The sequence below is a fragment of the Paramisgurnus dabryanus genome, chromosome 4 (genome assembly GCF_030506205.2).
Source record: "Paramisgurnus dabryanus chromosome 4, PD_genome_1.1, whole genome shotgun sequence".
Taxonomy (NCBI): Eukaryota; Metazoa; Chordata; class Actinopteri; order Cypriniformes; family Cobitidae; genus Paramisgurnus; species Paramisgurnus dabryanus.
Genome location: NC_133340.1, coordinates 25,386,743 through 25,413,927, shown reverse-complemented (window position 1 = coordinate 25,413,927; position 27,185 = coordinate 25,386,743). Strand labels below are relative to the sequence as shown.

The 27,185-nt window shown below is 39.8% G+C and overlaps 3 protein-coding genes across 8 annotated transcripts in view; 1 reads left to right on the top strand and 2 right to left on the bottom strand.

Moving 5' to 3' along the window:
- Positions 1–15,537, top strand: part of lef1 (lymphoid enhancer-binding factor 1) — a 47,436-nt gene extending 31,899 nt beyond the window's left edge. For 2 of the 6 annotated variants that reach the window (XM_065295362.2, XM_065295361.2), the window contains exons 6-12: positions 230–349; positions 833–995; positions 1,570–1,677; positions 5,028–5,076; positions 5,169–5,279; positions 6,294–6,334; positions 14,282–15,537. In XM_065295362.2, coding sequence (XP_065151434.2) covers positions 230–349; positions 833–995; positions 1,570–1,677; positions 5,028–5,076; positions 5,169–5,279; positions 6,294–6,328 — 586 coding nt within the window. In that variant the 3' untranslated portion in view covers positions 6,329–6,334; positions 14,282–15,537. The remainder of the gene's footprint in view (positions 1–229; positions 350–832; positions 996–1,569; positions 1,678–5,027; positions 5,077–5,168; positions 5,280–6,293; positions 6,335–14,281) is intronic. The other 4 variants (XM_065295366.2, XM_065295365.2, XM_065295364.2 and 1 more) reach the window with 2 other exon arrangements.
- Positions 15,538–19,161: 3,624 nt separating this feature from the next.
- On the bottom strand, positions 19,162–21,879 carry hadh (hydroxyacyl-CoA dehydrogenase). Its single transcript, XM_065295359.2, has 8 exons — positions 21,701–21,879; positions 20,933–21,061; positions 20,705–20,862; positions 20,451–20,577; positions 20,125–20,214; positions 19,954–20,026; positions 19,752–19,868; positions 19,162–19,654 (listed from the first exon to the last, which is right to left on the bottom strand). Exons 1-8 carry the CDS (start codon positions 21,815–21,817, stop codon positions 19,536–19,538), a joined length of 930 nt encoding a protein of 309 aa, XP_065151431.2. The 5' UTR covers positions 21,818–21,879; the 3' UTR covers positions 19,162–19,535.
- A 1,852-nt stretch (positions 21,880–23,731) lies between these two features.
- On the bottom strand, positions 23,732–26,498 carry cyp2u1 (cytochrome P450, family 2, subfamily U, polypeptide 1). The gene is made up of 5 exons (XM_065295358.2): positions 25,925–26,498; positions 25,125–25,778; positions 24,861–25,022; positions 24,321–24,488; positions 23,732–24,202 (listed from the first exon to the last, which is right to left on the bottom strand). The coding sequence occupies exons 1-5, from the start codon at positions 26,379–26,381 to the stop codon at positions 24,024–24,026; spliced, it is 1,620 nt and encodes a 539-aa protein (XP_065151430.2). The 5' UTR covers positions 26,382–26,498; the 3' UTR covers positions 23,732–24,023.
- Positions 26,499–27,185: the final 687 nt, after the last annotated feature.

Below are 27,185 nucleotides of genomic sequence, written 5' to 3'. Positions count from 1 at the left end.
ACCCCAGTTGGTCTCCTGCATAGAGACTGTCTTGAAGTACGACCAACAAGTTCTCTCTTTAACCGTGCCACTAAATTCCTTAATCTGTAAACACAAGCCTGATGGCGACAGCATGATTGTTACACCTTCCCTGGCATGGTAAATCTGGCTTATAGGGCCATGAATCATCTTCAAATGGTTAAGATTAGCAATGTTTAAAGAATGAAAAAAAAACTGTAATTTTTTTCAGGTTCTCTCATCACATGGTACCAGGCCCTCCTGGACCCCACGCCACGGGAATCCCCCATCCAGCCATCGTCAACCCGCAAGTGAAGCACGAACCACATCACGATACGGACCTGATGCACATGTAAGCATTTTGTTCAATCAGCTACGAGCAAAAATCTGCTAGAGGGATTGGTACGTAGCACTAAAAGACAATTGCATGACCCTTGTTAGCTGTTAAAAATGGTTTACTGATGTTGGCCTGCGTTATCAGTTACGGGTCACAGATCAAAGTACTAAAGGGGGGGTTGGTTGCCCCTTTGGGAATCGTTGTAACACATGGGAGTGAAATAGTGGGTGATTTGAAGTTTGCCATTACTGGTGAAGTAATCTCTCCGCATGAAAGCATCCAACTGGACCTAATTAAAAGCCGCAGTGAGCTTTTCGACACTGGCTTCCAGATCGTTCTCCCATGCAGCTCTCCGATTGGCTGGAGGAATCAGATGTTCGGCGCTCTCACACTCGGTGGCGTCGCTGTGGCAGCTGCCTTCGCACCATCACCCCCCTATTTTGTATTTTCTTCATTGCTTAATAATTCCCCCATAACCCTCTTCTACTGTTTCCTCAGGAAACCTCAGCACGAGCAGAGAAAGGAGCAGGAGCCCAAAAGACCTCACATCAAGAAACCTCTAAACGCTTTCATGCTTTATATGAAAGAGATGCGTGCCAACGTGGTGGCCGAATGCACGCTGAAGGAGAGCGCCGCCATCAATCAGATCCTCGGCCGAAGGGTACGTATCTGATTCGGCACCACGCCGTACTCTATTGCGATTCAGCAAATACTTCAATTTAACAAATACTGCAATCTGGGCCCTTCAGGCAGGTAGCGGGTTTAACGGAGCATGTTACTTCTTTTTGGAATTGGAAAAAGAGGAACCGTTAAACATGTTTAATGGTTTAACCAAAGCCTTGGCACTTTTGAGGTGGCTAGCCACAGCAAAGGACCGCTCTGCGGCAGCGTGGGGTAATTGCACCCTGACATAGTTTGAAGTAAAGCGCCGCTAAATTGGAACCAGTGTTTTGATATGAAATCAAAGTTCCGTGTTTTTCTTTCTTTTTCGCTTCGCTTCTCTCATCGCCGCATATGTTAATCTCTTCATCATGTGCCGTTCAACCCGAGGCATGCACACACACACAGATTTCCATGCGCGCGCACATGCAACATTAGGTAGTTAGCAAGGATTTTTAGCAAGACGCCAGCACGCGTCTCTTCGGAAGGAACTTGAAAGTGCATGTCAGTAATTGACTGCTTTTTTTTCTCTTTCCCCCCTCTAATCTCTCTCTCCCTCTCCCTGCACCGAACAGTGGCATGCTTTATCTCGGGAAGAGCAAGCTAAGTATTACGAATTAGCCCGCAAGGAACGGCAGCTCCACATGCAGCTCTACCCAGGATGGTCTGCCAGAGACAATTATGTAAGTGTCCACATTAACACAATGCTTCAGAGTTTATTGCATGATTGTTAACGTTTGCATCATTCGTGAGAAATGTATGCATCAGTCACTCCTGTAAAGTACACGATTCACCCCTGTGAGGCGCTTGTTTTATTCTGTTGACACTTTTTTTTACGTTTTCACCAAGTAAATCCACATGAAGGGCTCAGACGCAAAACCCGCTAAGTGCAACTGGCATGATTTCTTGTTCATTAGCATTTTTATCAGACTCTTATAAGCTGTTTAAACCAAGGACACTCCACTTTTTTTGAAAACATGCTCATTTTCCAGCTCCCCTAGAGTTAAACATTTGATTTTTACCATTTTGGAATCCATTCAGCTGATCTCCAGGACTGGCACTACCACTTTTACCATAGCTTAGCATAATCCATTGAATCTGACTAGACCATTAGCATCGCCCAAAAAAATAACCAAAGAGTTTTGATATTTTTTCTATTTAAAACTTGGCTCTTCTGTAGTTACATCGTGTACTAAGACTGACGGAAAATTAAAAGTTGTGATATTCTAGGCAGATATGGTTAGGAACTATACTCTCATTCTGGCGTAATAATCAAGGACTTTGCTGCCGTAACATGGCTGCAGGAGGCGCAATGATATTACGCAGCAGACAAAAATAGTCCCCTTAGTGTCTTTCAATAGCAGGGGACTATTTTCGGGCACTGCGTAATATCATTGCGTCTCCGTTATTTTTATCAATGAAAGCCTGAAGATAGCACTGTACACTGTGTGTTTGCACTAGAAGTCGAAAACAATGTAAAATATTGTGCTTGGTACATCACATTAGATTAAGAGGCGGAGAGTAGGCAGTCTTTTGTGGCTGCTCGAAAACGTTCGACCACATGCGCGTTTACACCACAAAAAATGTTTTCGACTACCTCTGAATGTGGTCGAAAGTGGACGAGCTCAAAACTTTTTGAACACCGTTTACACCTGTATTTAGCGTCATCCGCTTGTAATCTGATCAACGAAAACGCATCTTAATACCAGCCCACTTTGTGGATTCTGCCTAAAAAACTGTAATTCTGAATGGCCTGAGGGCGCGATTAAGCGGATTTGATGAATGATTTGACGAATTTAAGTATTTGATGAACGTATAGTACGTGTCAAGAGCATTCTGTTGATATGATTGTCTCATTTTTGTCGGAGGTGGCGTTTAGCTGCTTTTGCGTCTGAGCTCTTCAAATGTTTTTTTCATGTATTTAGAAAACCAAGTCTAAACGATTGTTTATACCAATGTGAATAAGTATATGAAAGTATGAGATTAACAATTTTAACTCTTTCCCCGCCATTGACGAGATATCTCGTCAATTAAGAGAAAACGCTTCCCCGCCAATGACGAGATTTTCCGTCTTTCCGCAATACCGCTACTATCCACCAGGTGGCGCCCTTCCGCAACTTTTTAAACCCGGAAGTATTGCCCTATGGCAAGCTGCTGCATGTCCGTGTCTGTTTTAAGGATCGCTCTGAATGGGATCTCTATGAAAAGTCCGTCATAAAAATGGAATTATCTCTGCTTTTTGCTCAAAATATGGTGTTTTTGCAAAAACCTACCCATATTCAAAAGCTGATTGCAAAAGAACCACTAAAGGTAGGATGAAACGGTTTTTTTTGTTTGAAAGCAGAGGGTCTGTTCTTTCATTTGGTATATTGTATGTTTATATATTTAAAGAAGAACATTTTCTGGAAGGCATTAAACTTTGGTGAAAATCATGAAAAACGCTGGCGCTGGCTGGCAACTTTTTTTAAAAACGCTGGCGGTGAAAGAGTTAACAACAAAACTGGCCGCACGGAATCTGACGGCAAATGTGTGTCGTTTTCTAAAGAAACTTGACGTAAAAAATAATTTTTAAAATCATTCTGTCTAAAGAAAAAAAAATGGAAAGCAATTTTTGTCTTCGTTTAGTATGAATAGTTTTACGAGCGATTTACAGAAATGTATTCTGCTTGACAGAATGAAGTTTAGAAACACAAATAGGATAAGTTCCTGCGTAAATCGTTCATCAAACCATTGATGGACATGCAATATGAAAATGATTTAAGTTTATTGAATACAAATTTGATATTCTTGTTTCGTGAATAAGGCCGAGAAACCTGAGCTGAATTAGATAACGCATGTCATTTTTTGCATCGTTAATAATTTAAGCTTGTTTTACAAGTTTTATGCAGAAACTGTAAACTAGCTGAAATGTAAATAGCTAAAACTGTACTATTACACACCGGCGATTTCCATAAAACGCTTTTATAACTTCTCCAATGTAGCTCTCAAATTTACGAACATGTCTTCGTTGGCCGAACTTCCACATCTAAGTCTTAATAGTAAAGCTGAACTGGTGTCCCAGAGCAGAGCATATACTCGATGACATTCAATTTATACAATCAACCTTTTACTTAAAGGCGGGGTGCATGATATCTGAAAGCCAGTGAAATAACTTAAACAAACACGCCCCTACCTCAATAGAATCTGGACCTTCTTTTGATAGACCCACCCCACTCATACGCAACCCAGGCAACGGTGTCGGTTAGTAGACACGCCCCTTACTGCTGATTGGCTACAAGTGTGTTTTGGTAGTCTGCTTGACTCCCTTTACAGTGTTTTTTAAAAATCATGGACCCCACCTTTAAATATCAAGACGGCTGGCTTGCGTGATGTGGTGATGACGACCGCCGACACCTAGCTTTTAAACGGCATAAATCTCACCGAACGTATAATGCTGAGACTTGATGCTAAAACTAAATGCCGACTTTCACGCTAATCGCGGCACGGAAAGGCAACAGGACTAAAGAGAAATACTTCTTCAAAGACAGATCCCACTTAAACATTAGCAGTGGGAACACACTTGTATTTAATAGCGCTAAGTATTGCAAACGTATCCCTGTACTGTCAGTGATGTTTCTACTGCTCTGGGCTTCTTGCTTCTGTCAGCCAGGGTTCGAATACACAGATTAGCAGTGAATAAGTGGATTATCAGACTTTACAGCAGGCAACCAGAGCGTGGCTCATATTGGACTGCGAATGACAGTGCACCACTATCTATACCTATAGTCATCCTGCCAGGGGATTCTGGGTAAGCCACAAATCCGGAAGCAGGCCAGACGTTTCACTCTAGTGGAGTGTTTGTCGTGTCAGTCGGCGCAGGGGTGGATATATTTTATTCCCGTTTGACTTTGTGATTGGGCCGATCTGTCTTTTAAATAATAACTTTGGCAAATTTTGATAAATTGAGGTGAGCCATAATACAGATTAAATCTTTTAAAGAGTGTGCCCTTGTTTTTTGCCACTGTGTAAATATTATTCAATGGATGTTTTATAGGGAAAGAAGAAAAAGCGGAAGAGGGAAAAGATCCAGGAACCTGCCTCGGGTAAGACCCAGAACCCCTCCTTTATCAATGTGTACCTGATGTAATTTGTTGCATTTTTTTTATTATTGAACACCCCACTTGGTTTTATATAGGGTTGCAAAATTCTGGGAATTTTGGAAACTTTCCATGGAAATTACACAGGAATATATCGGAATTGTGGCACACGGATGAAGATAAGTCAGATGTCGAAGAAGATAATGTTTGTACGTGATACAGTTTGTATAAATTATTCATAATTTACAAATAATTTCCGTAAGTTTCCAACTTGGAATATTTCCTGAGCTTTGCAACCCTAGTTTTATATCACACACGCTCAAACCCCATGAATTCTGTCGTAGTCACAAAAGGATGTTTTTAAGCTCTGTAATACTGCTTAAAACACTTAAGACTTAAAGGTCAGTTCGCTGAAAATACACAAAGCAGGCAGGTTTACGGTCTGTACGATTTACGATTTCTTTTTGGAAGTTTCGCAACATCACAAACTGCACACCCTTCCATCTTTCCATCTCATTCCCCCCACAATTCAGTCTTTTAGGATTAGTCGGTTTTGAAGAGCATGTGCATAAATAAGTCCTGACGTTTCCTAATATAAAAGTATTACAATATGGCCCGTACATTTTAAAGTGATAGTTCACCCAAAAATCATCATTTACTCACCTGTATACAAGAAATCACCGCAAAGAAATTTGTTTGTAATCAAGCACAAAGCGAAAGCACCGTTGACTTCCATAGTAAGAAAGAAAAATACTATGGAAAGCAATGGTGCTCAAAAGCAGTTTGGTTACAAGCATTGCTCAAAATTTTTAATAAATGTATATAGGTTTGAAACGACTTGAGGCTGAATAAATGATGACAAAATGTTTATTTGTAGGTGAACTATCCCTTTCAATGTACTGTATATCTTGCTCTTAGCCTGAAAGATGCAATGTATAGTGTAAGCAACCAATTTAATAGTGTTTAAATGTAACAAACACCAACAAATAATGTCTGTTGGCACTACATTGACAATTAAGACCAGAGATGGGCTTGTTTTACTTGTAGCTCAGTTGGCAGAGCATGGCACTGCCAGCGCCAAAATCATGTGTTCAATTTCCAGAAAAAACATGTAGTGTTAAAAAAATAATAATTCTTTAAATGCATCGTTTTGGATTTGCCAAATGCGTAAATGTAAATGTTGAAGGCACATCCTGGTGATTAAAAGCTACAATTTCCTGCAGGTACAGGCCAGAGAATGAAAACGGCGTACATCTGAACAATGGTAAGAGCTTCTTCCATACCTCTGGTCTGACTGTAATCTTCTAATGTGGTTCTTGACAAACGAAAAACACTAAGACTAATCCTAAAGGTTCACCAGTCAACCATTCATCGTTGCATTGTGTAAACTTATTGATTTTTATGACCGATCATTTGTCTTAACATGATGTGGGATTAGATGCTGTTTTAGGTTTTGTTATGAAACCAAAGATCAGTTTGCTAGCATACAGTTTATTTAATGGTGTCCTCGCCTGGGAACATCAAGTCCACACTATCAGATTTCGTTTCCCATTCATTTCTTCCATGTATAACATTTGGCATACATCTTTAACACAATCTAGTGGCGTTTGTCTATGTTGAACCAACTTTTTGGAGAACATTTGGAAACTGGTATTAAGAGTCGACCCAGATGTAAGCTAACACTTTTAGCGTTTACCCATATCGCCCCCATGTGTTTTCAAGTCAACTCTATGAATGAAGAATGCACTTGCCCAACATATTTGGCATGATTTGTCCTTTTCTTTTTTTGCCATTAACGAGCACATAAAAAGTGAAAGTTGGATCTATTTAAAGGAAAACACCACTATATTTCAATATTTTACTTTGTTCTTACCTCAACTTAGATGAATTAATACGTACATTAATAGCAATTAATTTTTGTACAGCGCGTTGTGAATGTGTTAGCATTTAGCCTAGCCCCATTCATTTCTTAGGATCCAAACAGGGATTAATTTAAAAGCCACCAAACAATTCCACGTTTTCCCTATTTAAAGACACGAGTAAGTATGGTGGCACAAAATAAAATGTTTTAGCAGATAAAAATGAGAACTATGTTGTATGGCAGAAGAGCACTTAGTTTGCAGCACTTCGACCTCGGGTGCAGTAATATTGATGGGGGTTTGAGCGAGAGGGGGAGTAGTCAGGAGTGATGATGGTCAAAGTGCTTCAAACTTAAGTGTTCTTCCGCCATACAATATAGTTCTCTTTTTATCTGCTTAAAAATCGCCACGTTTTATTTTGTGCTGCCATACTTACTCATCTAACAGTCTTTAAATAGGGAAAACATGGAAGTGTTTGGTGGCTTCTAAATTCATCCCTCTTTGGATCCTAAGGAATGAATGGGGCTAGGCTAAATGCTAACACATTCACAATGCGCTGTACAAAGATTAAGTGCACGCATTGAAAAAAGATGGGTGTGTATTAATTTATCTAAGTTGAGGTAAGAACATAGTAAAATATTGAAAAACGGGGGTGTGTTCCTTTAAAAAAATTACATTGGTAACACCTAAAAAAATTAAGCTTTTTCAACTTAAGTACTTCAATAGTTTTGTAAAAACTGTAAAAATGTAAGTATTTTTAAGTTAACCCAACTTTCACTTTTTACAGTGCAGGTAACAGTTAACAAAAATAAATAAATGCAGTTAAGGATGGTAGTAAGCAAAACTCTTTATCTATTATTTTCGTTATCTATCATTATCTATAATATCCTGTTTTTCTTTGAGCTTTTATAGCTACGCAAAAATGAGAAGCCTGGTCGCGGTACACTGTGAAACCGACCAGACAAAGGTTTTACGGTTGATCGGTTTGCTATCGTGTGGTTCCCGAACACAAATTGGACTGTTACACAGTCTCTTTCTTCTTTTTTTATTTCATTCTGTAAGCCACAGTACCGCTGCTAAAAAGACGCTCAATCTCTCATTCAATAATTAGCGGTGGCAGAAAAACGAAATGGAAGCCCCAGCTGATGTATTGTGGGAGCCTTTAACTAATATACATAATACTGAGAATATTGCCAGTCAATTCATGCAGAGCTCAAGAGCTGAATAGTGGTTTAGCATATGCACAAAAACATTCCTTAAAAAAATAAAATGGGAATAAAGACAAATCCGTTTAAGGGTTTTTTTTTAAGGACATCTGTTTAAATATCCTTTACCATTTCTTCTTTCATTCAGTGCATGTAAACATTGACAGCACTTTGTTTTAAACTTTATTAGCACCACTGTCCCTACAACTTTTATGTACAGGAGTTGGTTACTAACACTGATGTCATAAAACAGAAGACCATCTTTCCAAAGTTTTATATTTTGTAGTTAAGATAAGTAGTCTATGTCCATACGGCCCACATCGTAGCCGACCGACATTTCCATATCCGCTTCTCGACTCCGTTTCTCTCATTTACGAGCTTACGTCTGACTAACCCTTGTGATTTACAAGCTTTGAGATTGTTATCTGAGCTGGGGCATACATGGCCTCCGGGTTTTTTTGCCACTGTGCGTTTTGTTTCATTGAGAAAAGGGAAAGCCGCATAACAATGCTGGTCTTTTAACCTAGCTGCCTCTGAAGATGTTAGTCACTCCGAAAAGCCAAGATTGTGAGTCCCCAAAGTTTGGCGCATTTGAACCTGCTTCTTTGTTGCCACCTGAACATCGACGTTGGGTCCGAATGTTTCTCGCGTCATTCTTCTTCCAGGTTTGATGTCGTTGCACAAGTTCGTCTTGTATCAGTTCAGTCTCAAAGCTTTCAGTGTTCCAGAGATTGACAATAGCGAGGCATTGTGGGAAAGCGGTGGAGGTATGGGCCACGACCCGCTCTGTGATGTTGAAGCCATTTTGTCAGCTGCGCCCGAGTTGGGCCGTCTTTACCGAGCTTCATGTCTGTGATGTGTGAGGCCATAAGTCAGCCTTTGATGAAAAGCTTGAGAAGTCGCTTGTGTGTCAATGAAAAGTCGTTTTTATCTTCTCGATGTCCACTCTGCTTCAAACCCTTGGACGTTTTTCCATAGTAGTCGTTGTAGACTTACTGCCAACCTTTTGTGGAGATGAACGGTACCTTGGTGGAAAAGGGTTTAGGATCAGTCACATTTGACAAACTAGTAAGTGTAGACATCACTTTCCACCACATTTATCTTCCAATCCTTATAAATCCTTTTGATGGTGACTATCACCTCCGTCACTTCCTCAGTTTATTTTAAAGTTCGGGTGGTGTTGAGTCACGTTTGGCCAGATGTAGGTCGTAACCCGGTGTGTGCTAAGCAGCTCAGGAATCAATAAAGCTATGCGGCGTCTACTACGTTTCCTCTCCACTCGCTCCTCTCTTTCACACCCAAAACGTAGTCTGCGCTTTGCTGGAGTTCCTCTCCTAGGCAGTAAATCTGGCTCCCATTGTGAAACCCCCGCTCCTCCACCCCTCCTACTGCTGACTGCGAGTGAGGCGAGCCCTTTGAAGCAGCCGGGCGGTGGAGGGGAGCAGTCATTGTGCTTTTCTTTGATAGTGCCGCCCTGGCTCGCAGTTCAAGCTTTGCAGGAGCTCGGGCTGAGCCAGCGATCTCTCACCACCAGCTCTTGCGCCCTTCATTCGTTCCTTCTGGTGTTCCTCACCTGTTTGTTTTTTGTGGTGTTGTTTAATTTGTTAGGTGAAACGTATTTTTCCGTCAACGTATGGGAGATTACGATAGAAAGCCCCCCTCCCCTTTTTAACCAAGCTTGGTGCAGTTATAAAGAAGTTATTGTGTAGTTTTTAAAGTTATAGTCTCATGGCAAGAGGAACTGCTGACAGAACGAAGCGGTTCGGTTTATTTAAAACAGGATTTTTCTTCCAGGTGCTGTTTTTATTACTCAGTTTGGGTAGATCATTGGTTGTAGTGCCTGTTGAATTTTTATAGACTCACCGGACGTCAAGCCAAGTGCTACAACGCAAGGTCAGTGGTCCAAAGTTGGTATATAAAGGACCTTTATTTTTTTGCTGACTAGACTTAACACGACCCAGATTTTAGGCTTTAAATTCATATTCACTGCCAGCATTTTATTCTAATGTCATGGAGGCTTTGAACTTTTATGCTTCAAATGCTCTCATGTACAGTTAGGTGTCTGTAGAAATGGTTGATTTTACGTTGAAATTGCGTTATGTAGATGCCCCAAGATGAACAACTCATCTTTGATATTCACTAACTTAAAAACTAGTTTTTTACTTATATAGTGTTTTTTTTTAGTTCAATAGGCTTAATGCCCAGCTGCACTTCTTCCTGAACTTCACCCAGCTCCTTGTTTCCTGTCTGCCATTATTGGACAAACTGATTAATCCAGGTGTGCCTGACCTCAGTAGTCACAACAACAATAATCAGACACACCTGGATTAATCAGTTTTTCCAATAATGGCAGACAGGAAACAAGGAGCTGGCTGAAGTTCAGGATACAAGCCTATTGGTGCAAAAGGTAATGGGATCAATTTCTAGGGAACACAAACACTGATCAAATGTAAAGTTTGCAATGTACTGTAAGTTGCTTTGGATAAGTGTCTGCCAAACGCATAAATGTTCATGTAAAACACCCACTGGTTTCAGATTTGTTCACAACATTGCCTCAACAATCACCAAAATTCAACAAGATTTTTATGTGAATCAGTGTGAAATGAAAGTAAAAGCCAAGGTATAGTCCGTTTTTATTTGGACGCGAGCTTCCACGCACAGTGTGCGTGACGCAATTTTCGTTATCGAAAGAGTGTGCGCGTACGATATGCCTATATTTTGTTGCGATGCACATGCATCGAACGTCTGTCTACATCATGTACGAGTCAAATAAACTATACCTTGCAAGGCTGTGCGTTCGATCGTGCGCATACGTTCGTGTACACGTAAAAAAAACTGACAGGTAATAGACTATACTACGGCTTATTGTTTAAAAACATACTACCGTTAGAGCTGAAGATCTTTGCCCGAACCCGACGGGACCCGTCGGGACCCGACGGGCTCGGGCGGGTTCGGGCTTTATTTCTAACATTTTACACGGGCTCGGGGCGGGCTCGGGCTTCCGCTCCGGCTTTGTGAGGTAAATGAGCGGTCAAGTTCAAATCAGTAGCGCAGGATCGCGCTGAATTCATTTACAGTGGATTTAATGATTTTCCTCATCAAAAACATGTAGCCTAATCTTGGTGAGTAGGTTTTTCAATGTATAACTAAATATGAATCGAGTCTTACATAATAGACAGAGGATATAATGTTGGATATAAACTAACGACTAATGTTGGCAGTAGGCTAATGGAGAGAAGTGCCGACGCAAATCCCGCGGAGCCTGCCTCTTAATTTCGTTATTGCCAAATACCCATCTTAATTCAGAATGTATTATCTTAATTTAATTCGTTAAGAAATAATAATTTTATTGGCATATTTATAGTGTATTGCATAAGCCTATTTAGAATGAGATGTTACAATGTTACAGATTACTTATTTCTTTGTTTCAACTTCCAAGTGGCGTGTAGATTATTAGTCATGAATAAATAATGTTAAAACCTGTGTAAATGTCTCATTCTTGACAAAAGCTGTGTGTGTGCGCACATTTAAATAATGTCGGGCTGTAAACGGGTTCGGGCTTTTAAAAAGCTGTCAATCTAAATGTACGTTCGGGTTCGGGCTGCATTCTGTCGGGCTTCGGACATTTCGGGCCTAACTTTTAAGGCCCGATTACAGCTCTAACTACCGTATTTTCCGGACTATAAGTCGCTTTGAAGTATAAGTCGCATCAGTCAAAAATGCGTTTTGAAGAGGAAAAAACATATATAAGTCACACTGGACTATACGTTGCACTTATTTAGAAAATGATTTCACAAAATCCAAGCCGAAGAACAGACATGTAATCTGGAAAGGCACGTTATTCAACTAAACAATGGCTGAATAGGTGTCTGTACATATTAACGTAATATTACCATTTATTCACCGAACACAATAGCATATCGAACATACCTGAGAGGCTGAATAGGCTAAATTAACACGATAAGCCAAATCAAGTTCAAAAAGGTCCTGAAGTCATTCCGCATCACTGAATCCATTGAATTACATAAATACAGGAGCAGCATAGAGCGGACTCTCGCGGCTGTTGACCGTAATACTTTCTCTTGGTTCATATGAAATAATTTTGACGTATAATTCGCACCTGACTATAAGTTCCAGTACCTGCCAAACTATGAAAAAAAAGTGAGACTTATAGTCAGGAAAATACGGTAAATCCCACAAACGTTATATTCTGTTGGTGTATGTTTTTGCCGATGTAAACCAGCACTTGCGGAGGGAAGTATGGTAGCGAGTTTTTTGTCGTTTCTGGTGAAAGATTTTCCGAATAATAATTTTTCCTGCTTTCTGAGCAGTCAGTCGCCTTAACGTTAGTTTCGGGGGAAGAGAAAGGTTAGACGAGGGAAGGAGGTGTGTAGCTCCCAGCTGCAGGCTTTTTCATTTGCCCCAGGAGGTGAACGGGCCAATTGAGAGACACCGGGCCATGCCTGTTATCTTAACCTCCCACACTTCAAAGGCATCCTTACTGCCGATGAGAGAGAGAGAGAGAAAGAGTGGGCTGACGAGAAGGACGGAGAGCGGCTGGCCCTAGAATACAGAGGATCGTTTCATTTCCTGCGAGTGAGGGCTCGGCATTCCACGGCACAAATGGGAAGTCGCTTTTGAATCCCTGCGTTTGTATGGAAGCGGGCTATAAAGGGTGGCCCAAAGGCACCGCCAAACCCCCTCCGCCCTAACCTCTTTAAACACCCCAACATACCACCGCCCCTTCCAAAGGGTGGCTGGAGGGGAGACGCAGGAAAGCTTGCCAGCCTTTTTCATCTGCGGCTGGGAAGGAAAGCGCTCACTGGGAAGGGGGCGTAGGGGCAAGGGAAGCTTTGACATCATAGGATGAAAAGAGTGACCCGGGGAGGTAAATAAAAGCGGCGGGCCTTTTGGCTGCCACCAACCCTCTCGCTTTATCCGGTGACTCTCTTTCTCTCTACGCATTCGGCACCAGGGTCAGCTCTCCCCGGACAAGTAGTTGCCTTTCATCCGCATGCGGTAAAGAAGTGCACGTGAGTGGAGGGATGTGTGCGCTTGTTCGTGCGTATTTATGTGTGAAGTGGTCCAGGGTCGAGCTGGGGAGCAAAACTGACATTTTGCAGAAAGGTTGAATTCGACCTCAGCTCCAGGGAGGAGACCATTACTACATTTCTCTCTCTCTCTCTCTCTCTTTCTCTCTCTCTGTGTGTGTGTGTCCATCCGAGGTTTGCTCCTGTATTCCTGCTTCTTACTTTGATCAGGAATTCCATTTGATGTCCTTCTGAAATAGCCCCATACCGCTTGTCGACCAAAATAGAGTCTGGTACATTTAATATTTCAGATTGGATGAACATTTTTTGATAGAAAACTATTTGTGCGAATAGGGATTCCAATTAATAGGGAATAACATCTGGAATGTTGTCTTCCTTCAAAATAGGGACTGTAAGTAGGGTGTTTAGTGTTTTATTCATAAATGTCCTCATTGGTGTCAAATGACCTCCGCCAATGATCTGACTTTTCTTTGTAAGCTTAGAATTTCTTCTCTTTGCTTACATTGAACGGGTAAGTCCAAGGAGGCTTCCGTGTCGTTCCGCCATACTGATAAACAATAATACCAGAGAGGGACAAAAAGCACTAGCCTACCAACGCGTTTTCGTTCAGAACACGTGAACCAGCTATAAAAAGTACAAGGAGATCAGTGATTACATAACGGCTACCGTAGTTGCAACACGCATTTGAAAAAGCGAGGCGCTAGAGAGCACTGTTCGTTTGAATGCAAAATACAATTTCACCACTAGATGGGGGAAAATCCTACTTACTGTCCCTTTAAGAGTATTTTTGATCAAATGCTTTATTTTAAATATTGTACCCACTGATTGTTTCGGATAAAAGCGACTGCCAAATGCATAAAAGGTCACAAGATCATCACAAAATGCATTTATTGTTTGCATGGCAATTTTGCTAGCGCATTGTGTTAGAAGTGCAGAGGGTCATGGGTTTGCTTCCCAGGGAACGTGCATACGGATAAAAATGTATATCTTGAAGTCACTTTGGATAAAGGCATCTGCTAAATGCATAAATATCTTAACATTTTCATAAAATAAAAATGTTGTTTATTTAGTTTTTCTCTCTTTGTGTGATCTACAGGAGGAAAACGAAATTCTTTTTCTTCCTGCAAAGCAAAGACGGGAGCTACAGGTCCGCTTTTAGAGATGGAAGCCTGATAGACTCCTCAACCTCTCACCCCTCCATCACCTCTTGACCCCTGAGGAATTTCCAAAGGGTGCCAGTCCTTGAAAACTGCTCGTCGGCCGCAGGCGCCGCTGTAGAGACATTGAACTGAGAACAGACAATCATCAACACAGGCCCTCACGCAGATCCCCGAACAACCAACGTTTCTTCTCATTTATTTTTCTTTTTTTAATTCACTCCCAAAGCCTAAGGCATTGCACTGATTCTGTTCGTTGACCATTTGTAAAGCGCACATGTATACACACGCAACATATATGTTCACACACGTTCTGTTCTTTTAAGTTATTTTAAGTTATTTGGCACCTCTGTCCCTTGTGTGTGCACCGTCACCCTCTCACTTTCATTCACGCCCCATCAAATGTAGCATCGCAGGGGCCTGACACACCTCAAAACGTATTTAGGGATCACACTTTGCCCAGGAAATGATCTCTCTTGGCTGTTTTGCATTACTGGTGCAAATTTTTTTGATTTGTCTGTTACATCTTAGGTTCGTTTATTTTAAATGCTTTTTTATTCATTTCGTCTCTTGGTGTATATTTTAAGTGATTTTTTTTATCGTAATTATATATACTGTATATATATAATGGTATATGAAAATAAGCTTGGCGACAGGAGAGCCATTTTTCTTGTCGAAGCTTCTTGCAGAAATAACATTTGAAAGTCTTCTTTTTGATAACTATTTGTAACGAATATTGACCTCTGAGTCTTGCGCAGATGTAAAATAATGCTACGTGTGTACTTTTTATTGAGATGTCTGGATGTCACTTTTCTCGGTATTTTTGCAGGCAACATTAGGACAAAGGTGAAGAGTAGGTACCCAGAGGCCTATATTTTATTGATCGAAATTGACAAATGAAGCAGATATATATCTATATATATTTACCCCAGCACTTGGTAGTCCTCCTTTTTATTGCAATGTACCTCTGTCCTCTCTGGTAGGTAATAGAGTGGTCTTTTACCATGTTTATTCCATGCAAACATTTCCACTTTTTTATGTTCTTTTTTTAGTATTTTCAGGTGTTTTTTTTAAACATTCATTGTCATATTTTGAATCGTCAACTTGGTTTAGCATTTTGCTTCCAAGTAGTCACATCTGAACTGTTTCAACATGTCTTTTTTAATGAAAATAAATAGACATCTTTGACTGAAAATTATCTCTGTATATTGTTTTTATATTGTATATTTTTTATACTGATACACATAGGGGCGGTTTCCCGGACAGGGTTTAGGTTAATCCAGGACAAGGCCTTATTAATATTAGGTCATTTAAAACGTATGTAAAAAAAAAAAAAAACGGGATAAGTTGTTTTTAAATTAAAGCAGCTCTAACATGCATTTTAGGATAAGCCCTGTCCAGGAAACTGCCCCATAAAGTCCGATATTAAATGTGTTCTCAATTTGTTACACCACAGAAAAATCTGTTTTTAACCACCCAGCCAAATTTAAATAATGAACTAACAAAAATAAGCACACAAAATCTTGGAAAACAGGCCGGATTCTCTGCTCCCAAACGGTGGGGGCGTGTCTGCCGTCAGCGCTGAAACCACACCTACTATCGTGTTAGGGGCGGGGTCACGGCTGGTGCGTCATTGAGCCACCGTTTTAGCCCCGACCATAAAATAATCCTGAACATAGCAATGGTGAAAAATGGTGTAACTTCACAATTCAACACTACACAGTTCAGTCTGTTTCAGAAATACATTTATAATGTGTTTAGAAACAATAAGCTGAAATGACTTTACACAGACTTTAATTGTTTGTCATCAATATAATTTCTTTGTTATAGAGAACAAATCATAAATTATATAACACATGCATCTCTAAAGCTAGTGCCACACCAAAAGATTTTTTAAATCTTATAAGTTTTTTTAAATGTGAGGGACCACAAACATGATTACGATTTACTAGTTTTGTTCCTATAGTGTTTGGATTGCGGCTATGTGGTCATCACAGTACATCACAAAATCTTCTAATTCCCTTCACATAAGAAATCTTGCAACGTCTCTCGAGATCAAATGTGACTTCACAGTAAATGAACAGAACGGGCATAAAGAAATGTCATTTATAATGTGGAATCCTTTTTACATTTCTGATGTCCACCTCACTTTGGACTGTACATGCTGCGCCATGACTGCAGTTGTTACTTTCTGATTGGGTATCATTTTGTTTCATCTATAGCATTTGTGTGTGTTTGTCCTCGAGGTTCCCCCACACAACAGGATTTCTGATGGTAAATAGCATGTTGAATATGTTTTGCGATCGGAGCGCCTCCGACGTGCTCACGAGCAGATGAAGGAAAATCTGATAAGATCAACCATAAAGACAATCTGGACTTTACCTAGGATTGTCCTAAGGGGGAAAATCAGCACGATTATCTTTTGGTGTGTACTGGGATTCAGGAAACCTTAATGCTGGGTACACACCAAAAGATAATCGGGCTGATTTTGGGCCGATTTCCCCCCCTTCCGACAATCCTAGTTATGTCCTGATTATCTTGATGGATCTACATATTATCTTATCAGATTATCTCTTGATGTGAGGTGTGTTAAAAATGTCTGAACCTGATTGGAAGAACATCGGAGCCGCCCCAATCGCGAATCGTAAATATTAAACATGTTTAATATTTACGATTAGAACTCCTGATGTGTGGGGGGAACCCAGATGACAAACGTTCTTGAGATTATCACGTGAAACCAAACAATATCCTGTCAGAAAGCCAGATGATGGAAGACGGAAGCAGTCATGGCGCAACACAAAGTGAAGTTTATGAAAAGTGAACTTGTAGAGACCATGTTCCCGCTGTCTCCACGACTTCACCCAAACCCTTTTCTTTATTTCCTAGAATTTTCTGTGAAAATCATTCCAAACACTATCATTTGAAATTTCTTCCTGCATATCGTCCGCCATACTTATTCTATAGTCTTGTGAGCTTTTGCTAAATTTCCTGTGTTCACAGTCAAGACTCTGGTTGAAAATCTGTTTGTGTGTGTTGTGCTGTCTTTGACATATCACGGCACACCACACACTATAAGAGCAAAACGGTTAAATCTAGGATATTTATCCTCGTGTTTGTGGTCTATCACATTTTGAAAATCTTATAAGATGTACAGAATCTTTTGGTGTGTACCCAGCATAAGAATTTGAAATGAACAGGCAATGAAAAGACAGCTATTTTTCCATGTACGATTTATTTCAATGTGCATTTGAATATTTATTCAGGCCCAAATAAATGATTATCATAATGAAAAAGATTTTTTTAATAAAGGCTAGATTAAAGTCACCAAAAAACGGAAGTAGCGATTGCCTTTTCCCCCAGTGGTGACGTAAATCGGAGTGAAGCGGCTTCTGGAATGAAAAAAAGGTCAAATAAAAAAATATAAAGAAATTGAAGAAAATTAGGGCTTAACTTGAAATGTCCATCCAGAAATTGACCCTTAGCACCACCATCCTTAGTTACTGTTGCTACGCCTGTCAAGCTTAGAAAGCCGCCTCATGCTGGCTGACCATTCAAATGGGAAACACCCCTGGGTCAATTGATTGGATCGTTTGAAGTTGGGTCATGTTGCAAATTGCTGCGATCTTTTCCTATACCACGCCCACCTGACGTAACTTATGACCGGAAGTAGAGGGAAGAATTTGCGTTTTTGATTAAAGATTGAGGGCACATGAATTAAAAAAAATAACGTAGCTCACATTTGTCATTTGTTTTAAAAAAAATATTGCCCCAAAAATTAGATTTTCATTTCAATTTCACTTTGACTTTAATTTATTATTCTTCTAATGCCTGTCGCCCGGACGTTGAGGTGAAGAGATTTGCGTTTTTGATTAAAGATTGAGGGCACATGAATTAAAAAAAAATGTAGCTCACATATGTCATTTGTAAAAAAAAAAATATATGTATTGCCGCAAAAATTAGATTTTCATTTCAATTTCACTTTGACTTTAATTCATTATTCTTCTAATGCATGTCGGCCGGAAGTAGAGGGGGAGAGATTTGCGTTTTTGATTAAAGATTGAGGGCACATTCATTTTAAAAAAAATAATTAAGCTCACATTATTTGTAATAAAAAAACACAATATTGCCCCCCAATTTTTATTTTCACTTTGACTTTAATTCATTATTCTCATAATGAATTTTCAATTTAATAACGTTCTTCTCAAGTCTTTTTATAAGCAGTTTGGGCGGCGTTTATTGCAATGATGTACTGTGACGAAAAGCTGAATTACAATATGTAGGAGGTTCTGCATAAATGTTTTATGAAATCATAAGTGTGTGATTCGAGTCTGAAGTGCTACAGCGCCATCTTGTGTACAGTATGAACGGTCTCTACAGTCAACATTAGACTGCTCTTAAATCAAACAAAATACATAACACATTTTTCTTTAACAGTGATTATTAATTATTTTGAGTGGTTTTCTTATTAAGTTCATTAAAAGTATGTATCCGTTTTAACGATAGGCTGAATGAATGGCTCCAACTGCTGGACTTTGACACTGGTTGAAAAATTTAAAGGGGCCGTTTCCCAGACAGGGTATAGATTAATCCAGGACCGGGACTTAAATTAGGTCATTTAAGTTGTTTTTACAAACATACCTTACAAAAAACAATAATGTGGTTCATCTTGAGACAAAACAATGGCGGTGTTTTTAATTAACCTCAAACATGCACTTAGTCTGGGACTAGGATGAGCCCTGTCTGGGAAATCACCTTAAACTGTAATCTAAATCACATTAAATATGCAATTATAGTCATACAAACACAAACTGACATTAAAAATGGAAAATAGCCATTTATTTTAGATCTTATACGTCAAGTGCTTCGTTAAACATGTAACATTGTTCATTCCCATGCAACAAGAAATAGAGTACCAGCGACCTCTTGTGGCAAAATGTCATCTACCACTACCACAAATTCCTGCTATGTCTGAAGTATATGACAATAAATGGAAAAATTACGAAGAAAATCTCAAACCTTTTAATGCCACAGTCATTTCTTAGACATTCAAAATAAATGGGAAGACTTTAACAACCATAGCAAGGCACTAGGTGTACTGTAGTGTGTCCAAGTCCTGTTTCACAAGCAGTAGCTTCATGCAAGCCGCATGATGATACGTTTTTTTTGTTTTTTTGATCTTCATCATTTGATCTCTTATTTGTATTTATAAAACCCCTCCCCTGTTTTCTTGCCAAGCTTGCATTCCGACACCAGTTTGTTGAGCAAGGGGCTGGGGCTGAACAGTGGGTTATCGGGATCCATCGCATGCCAACCTGCACAACCCCACAAGGGCAAAAGACCGGGTTTAAAAACTTAACTCAAAAAAGTTTCGCGTTAAGTTTTACATAGTCGACTAAAAAAAACACTCACCGTCAATAATAAACTTTGAAGTATCCAATCCCACATAATCCAGTAGCTCAAAAGGACCCATTGGATAGCCAGCCCCAAGCTTCATAGCCACATCGATGTCTTCTTTGGATCCGTGACCTACGCAGAAGTTAACCACACGATTAACAGAAATCCAAAGGGTCTGGGTTTATAGTTTGCCGTCATTACCGCCTCACTAGCATACCTCTCTCATGTAATCGAATAGCCTCTATCATGTATGGAACCAGCAGGCGATTCACAATAAACCCAGGAGTGTCCTAAAAAATTTAGAAAAGTGGTATTTTATTTAAAAATAATAACAACGGTACATATCACAACTTATATGCAATATTTATAATAATCGATTGACTCTTACTTTACACGATACGGGATGCTTCCCCAAAGCTTTGCTGAAGTCAAGAAGAGTGTCAAATGTCTGTTGGCTTGTTGATGGGGTCTTGATCACCTTAAATTAAATCAAATATGTGATTTAAACTTAATTCAATACAAGCTTAAATATCAATGAGCCAGATAGAAAACAAACCAAACCACTTTGCAGTTTAAAGCTATAAAATTTTCCATATTATTTCTAATCTTTTATTATAAAATTATCTATAAGTATACCAGAACAGATCACATATTTGTTTAATGTTTTCATATGAAAAATTTTCGCAGTGATAAAAAAAAGAGCACAATCCAAACCTCCACCAGCTTCATCATTGGGACAGGGTTGAAAAAATGAAGACCACCAAAGCGATCTAATCTGGCAGTGGAGCTGGCGATGTCTGCGATGGGTAGGGAGGACGTGTTGCTTGCAAAGATGGTATGCCTGATTACATAGCAAAGAACTTATTAACTAACTAATACAATGCTACTGTGTATATTATAGTAAACTACATAACATTATAGACACAAACTCTGTATGTGAATATGCAAATAGCGCGTGGCTTGCTTACTCTGGAGCCACTTTGTCCAAAGATCCAAAAATATTTTGTTTAATTTTGAGATTTTCCACGATAGCCTCCACCACGAGGTCAGTGCCCTTAACTACAGATGCAGCATCTGTCGCTATGGCGATGTTCTTTACCACTTTCTGTACGAATGCTTCCCCATCCTAAAAAAAAGAATAACATGTTAGACAAAATTTACTTACATCCTTCAGGGAAATCCAGGTGAAGACTAACCTCTGGTTTTTCGGCAAACTTCTTTTTCGCCACTCTATTCAAACTAGTTTCGATGCCTTTGATGGACTTCTTCAGTATTTCTTCAGACGTGTCCACTAACACTACCGAATGCCCTGTGGTTGCAGCAACCTGACAATACAATGAAAATGATGAACAGTGAGTGACGTAATCCACTGACGCCATCACCACCCAATGACGTCTTTACTCTAAGACATTAAACCTGCGCTCCATCCTTACTTGTTTTTTGTAAAAATCCCTGTGTTCCATTTACTCTTTCCTTTTCTTTATTTTTTTCTCATTATTGTAATAATTGTAATTACAAATTTTGTATAGCATTGTAAATTTCCATGTAACATATTGTATATTGAAATTATGGCAATAAAAAAAAATGAGGTCTTTACAACCACACGCGTGCTGGTGACGTAAAGGGCATCTACATGTGCACCAATTCGATTTAGGTACTACTATATAAGTCAACATACAATAAATATGAACATTAATGCTACTTTTAAAGAGTTCACGAAGTATGGAGGTCTTTTATTGGATATATGGGTGAAAGGTCACATTAAGACACAACACGGTAGAAGTTTGTAAACTGTGCTTCTCTATCGACTTCTTGAGACAAGATCAACACTGTGCAATTAAGCAACTACAAATAATACAATTTAAATCAGTTTACGCACAAAGTTTTACTTTAGCACTTAGCTTAAGTAGCAAGGCAAAGTTCTAGCTTGTTACTGCATATGAATGCAATCGGATTTCGTTTACCTGTGCAATGCCTGCACCCATCAGTCCTGCTCCGATAATGGTGACATGTTTAATCGCTGCATGTCGAGCAGCGGAGGATGACAGAGATCTAATGAACTGGCGCGTGATGAAGGCCATGACCGTCTCGCGAACTGACACTACACACGCGCGCACACCTTCTCTTGACTGCGCGTGCTCGAGAACTAGAACAAGGTTGAAGCAAAGATGATAGATTTAACAAGATGCCGCCCTTCTATTGCTATGAATGGGGAAAGGTGCAACGCTATAGATGTCTCGTGAATCTTTGCGCATGCGCAGTAGCTGGGCACTATGCATTTTAGCGCAATTTACGGCACATTTCATGTGAGGTTTAATGTTTGTTTTAAAATTAGCGAGCGATTTTTAAAGACATATTCCGCTATTCAAGTAGATAGCACTAAGTCTTATATGACTAAGGTAGCTGACCGGATGCGTGGCGAATGGCCGCCGAGTGCGATGACTTCCTTAAAAGGGACTTTGGTCAAAGAACTTGAACTGAACATGGCCGTTTCTCAATCCGAAGGCAGCAGCCTCCAGAGGTCGGATTTGTAGGCTGCATACATCATCAATACTGTCTTATTTTAGAATATTAACAATTATAAAGTTGCCTATTATTCTTAATAAATCGTAATTATTGTAATATGCGTATGACTTGCAAATGTAATGCTCAGTTAACTTAAATAAACCAGGCTTGATTACGTATGCAGCCTGCATATGCGACCGATTGAGAAACAGCCCTCGTGTGTTCGACTTTAAACTGCGCTGCGCAGCCGGACCGCCGTATGACATCAAATTACCGCGACACTTTCACTTAAGTTAACGGACTAATAATTTTCAACATATTTTGAGTTTATTCTATAGATGGTTTCATCGGACGCACGTGATACACGTCTGGATCCGAACCTTACTTCCGGTTTCGTTTTTTTAATGGTCTGACTAGTTGCTAAACTGATCTCTTGAACAAACGCCTCGTCGAAAATAACAAATGTTTTGGTTTCCTAGGTAATCTGTATGTTGTTTTGTTTGCTTGTTATATAAATAAACTATGTTTAAAGAATTTGTTGTTATTTATTATTAGCGGAGTTTACCGGAAGTTACGTGCTGACCGCGACAGCGGCTTGTTTATGTTGTTACCGCTGAAACCATAGATATGTATATAAAGGCTAGATGGCTCGTCCGCGCTGATGGCCAATTGAGTTGAACGTCCGCATTTTGGCGGCCATCTTAGGACAGGGCGCTCGCTCACTCGTAGCATTGAGTTTTAATGATGCAGGTACTTTTAAATGACCATAACTTGCTTAATTTTTTACCGATTTTCAAACGGATTGGTTTGTTATAAACGTCAAAGATGTACCTATGACACTGAATACGTATACTAAAAATAAATAAAAAATTCATGAAACATGTTAAAGCATCCAGAATTATAGCCACGTTAATAACGTTTGTAAAAAACCAAACCGTTTGTAAATCCGTCAAGAATTCAGCAAGTTACGAGCATTTTAGTTGGCGTATGTCACTCACCTTCCGTCCACAGCAGCAGGGAGCAGCACTATGGCAGCACTGACCTAAGATGGCCGCCAAGTGACGACACAGCTGACTCCGCCTTGAGCCATCTAGCCTTTATATACATATCTGAAACGGTCTATACATTAACATTTTATTTTTAAAAATATTCTTATACGTAACGTATTTTGTTTTACATTAATAATTTATTTTAATTGATTGACATTCATGCGCAGCATCATTCCCTATGTTTCTTCATTCTCATTGTTCGTTTATTGCTTTAACATTGTAATTGTGTAAAATATTGGCATTCTGGTGTGTTAAAATAATACAATTATCAATAATAATTATATAATTACTATAAACAACAGTGTAATATTTGTATTACATACAAAAACTCAGTATGTGTTGATTTATGTCTTCAATAAATCATATAATAATTAAATAATTCATAATACCTTCAAAATAATATGTTTCAAAGTAAAAATAGATAATAAAAGTAAATATAGATACATTTAAAAATTAACTTTATATTAAAATTGAAATATAGTGTTATAATACTTAATAATGTGCGTGATTATTTTTTGAAATTCTAAAATTCTTGAAATGTTCATTCACAAAAGATAAAAATAAAACATTTTCATAGATAAACCTTTTGCTTCATAACAATACAGTCCAATACTAAAGCTCCTCATTTTGTTTATGGTCCATATGACAACTCTTCTTTAAGCTAAACCCATGCGATTTGTTTTACAAAGATGTCACAGAGCTCCAGGAATGACATTTCAGCCTTAAAGCTTAGTCAGCGTGCTGTCACACACACTGTATACGGGCATGGAGCCAGGGTTAGACCAAAGCGCCCGTGCATGGGTGGAGGAGGTTTCCCATCTGGAAGTCTGAATGTAAAGGCCTGCATCAAGCTGGTGAACATCAGAAACAGCTCCATCTTAGCCAACTGCTCTCCCATGCACACCCTACGCCCTGTGACAAAAATACAAACTTTCTTTAAACACAATTAAATGGAGCATTTTATCCTTTAACATTAACCCGAAGAAAAATAGTTGCCTTTAATAAAATTGCTGGTAGTCCCAAAACATACCTATACCAAACGGAATAAAGCATTCCTTCCTGAGAAGCATTCCTTGTTCATCCAGGAATCGTGCTGGATTAAAATCATCAGGATTTTCCCACACAGTGGGATCCCTGTGTACTGACCAGAGGTTTGGGATGATAACGGTGCCTTTAGGGATAGTGTACCCTCTGAACTCTGAGAAAAGATACAAATTTGGCTAAAATACAAATGCTTTTGCGTTTATTAATGTGTATTTGGACAACGATACTGTTTGGATGTAAACAACCTCGGGAAAATGAGAGTCACACTTTAACCCAAATCAACATTTTGATATATTCGCCATTGTGGATTATAGGAGAGGTGACATTGACCCGATTCAGTTGCATTGGTTAATCATTTATAGGACTGACTGCAAAACTAAAAATTGCAAGAAATAAAAGTGTTAGATTCAACCTTATGTAATTTGTTTTAGCTCCATTTGCACTACAATAAAGTAATACATTTAGTGGGAAACTGCATGGTTTATATTCTTTCTGCGAAACGTCAAACCATACGTCCCATTCTCACCTGTGGTTTCTGAGGACATGTGGGGTATGGCCAGAGGAACAACTACAGTCATTCTCTGTACCTCCATAATAGTGGCTTCTGTGTACGGCAAACTGCCCTTATCCGTCATCGACGGGACTCTCTCGCGACCCACCACTCCATCAATTTCCCGCTGAACCTTTTCTGATAGACCGTCGAACAAAATGTAATATATCAGTATTCAAAAATGTTATATTTTATTGATATATTTGTAAACAAACTATACTGCTAATGTCTGAATACTACCTTGTACGTCAGGATGCAAGCACATATAGAGTATACTCCACAGCATACTGTTTGTGGTCGTATCAGTGCCCGCAATGAAAAGGTCTCCGATGATGTAGAAGAGATCGTCCTCTGAAAATCTGCATTCTTCTGAACTGCTCACCTTTTGCTGGGCATGCATCTCCACCAAATACATATCGATAAAATCTCGAGGGTTTTCCGGATCTAGCGTGGCCCTGTGCCTCACTATGATCTTCTTCAGGAAGGCCGTGATGTCGACCTCCACACGCCGCAGCTCCCTGAAAACGCCCCACGGCAGGTAGTAGAGCCATGGAAAGATGTTGACCAGTAAAATATAACTGTTGAGGCTTAGCTCCAGCCCGTGAGCCATGAGATCCAGCATGGTCCTGAACTCCTTGTCCTGGTGATGGAAACGCTGGCCGAGACTCATGGAAGAGATGACGTTGGAGACGGCATTGCTGATTAGAGGGGTCAGGTCCACACCAGAAGCCCCCGCTGTGGCATTTAGGCTCAGCAGCTCTGTTTTGATCATGCTCAGACCTTCACGGACACACGGCTCCAGGCTCAGTGTCCCGAACCCGAAGCGTCGTAGAGTGCTGTGACAGAACTTCCGATTCATCCGCCACACTGGACCATAGGGTGCAAACACAATCCCTGGGGAAACACTAGTTTCATTACACATTTTAACTGGTTTTATTCTTTTCTATTCAATATCTGTTCCATGCTGTTATATTCATTTTGATGATTTAACTTCTATATATTGTGACAACACTGTCATGAGGTGGGACTGGTTTTGTTACCTTTCCTTTTGGTTATAATGGTTACAAGTGCAATTTCTGGTCTATCCGAAAAGACCTCCCCATGGTTTGACAACGCGTCCCGGACGGCGTCATATCCCGTCAGCACCACCATGAGCTGAGGTCCGACAAAAATACTGAAAATATTGCCGTAGAGTTTGGACATCTCCATCAGTCCAGCTTGAGGAGACAATGGATTTGACACCCTCTTTGCAAACGCTTCGCGATTTTGCACGAATCGCCTCAAAATGAACGAGGGCACGAGGAAAGGACCGAAGTTGCCCACGATGGGCCATGGTTTCGGACCCGGAGGGATGTTCGCGTATTTTTTGTGTCTTTTGTAGCCCTGCAGCACACAGAAAACCACCGCAAACACGGTCAGGCCCAAGATATTTGCAGGAGAAAACACATCTGTCAGGTTCAGATCCTGCATGCTGTCCACGATCCGTTCACTGGCCATATAAAGTAAATCCTAAAGCTGACAGCATAGTTTCTCTCGGAACTTCTGATCGATTACTGCGGATCAAACACATTTACTTCCTGTGTTGCTCTGTCTGCGGCAGCGTGGCTGACTGTTTTTGTTTCTCATTGGCCGAGAGATTGCACGCTGATAGATGATTGGTGAAAGAAACACTGACATAATGCATGGGTGGGGCGAAATGATCCAATAAGAACAGAGTAATGCTGCGTTCCAGGCAACCCTTTACCCGTAAATCACGACTTCAAAACCACGACTCACGACGATGACTGCCGTTCCAGTGCACTTTCACAGGTAGAAGGTTGTAAAAACACGGGTTACAGGCTGCCTGGAACGCATTGAGTCGTGGTTTTGAAGTCGTAATTCACGGGCTCAAAAACCTACATGGAACGCAGCATTAGTCTCGAAAGCAAGTTTTCGGTTGTTAGTTTATATAATTTAACCACTTAACTTATTTCTTACAGTTTAAATTTATGCCATTGATCATTATCATAGAAGTGGCCAAAATGATATATAAAACGAACGTATGTATTTAGCATAAAATGTAACACACATTATAACACACATTACACAACAAATAGCTTTCACTGTTCTTCAGACAGCTTCCAAAGGTAAGCTACTGCATTTTGAAAAATTATTTAAAATAGTTATAAATATATATGTAATATTTTAACACCATCGGCAAACCATAGGTCGATATAAAAAACCGATTATTATTATTGTTGTTATTTTTTATAGTTGTTAAACCCTTTAACTGGCGCAGCCCTTTTTGAGTGGGGGGTAAAA

Excerpts from the sequence above, each read along its gene's own strand:
- hadh (XM_065295359.2), bottom strand. The coding sequence starts at position 21,817 with ATGGCCTTCATCACGCGCCAGTTCATTAGATCTCTGTCATCCTCCGCT. Across the intron at positions 20,215-20,450 it reads CAATGATGAAGCTGGTGGAG|GTGATCAAGACCCCATCAAC; the intron begins GTTTGGATTGTG and ends ATTTAATTTAAG. Across the intron at positions 20,027-20,124 it reads AGCATCCCGTATCGTGTAAA|GACACTCCTGGGTTTATTGT; the intron begins GTAAGAGTCAAT and ends TAAATTTTTTAG.
- cyp2u1 (XM_065295358.2), bottom strand. The coding sequence starts at position 26,381 with ATGGCCAGTGAACGGATCGTGGACAGCATGCAGGATCTGAACCTGACA. Across the intron at positions 25,779-25,924 it reads CATTATAACCAAAAGGAAAG|GGATTGTGTTTGCACCCTAT; the intron begins GTAACAAAACCA and ends GTGTTTCCCCAG. Across the intron at positions 25,023-25,124 it reads CTTGCATCCTGACGTACAAG|AAAAGGTTCAGCGGGAAATT; the intron begins GTAGTATTCAGA and ends ACGGTCTATCAG.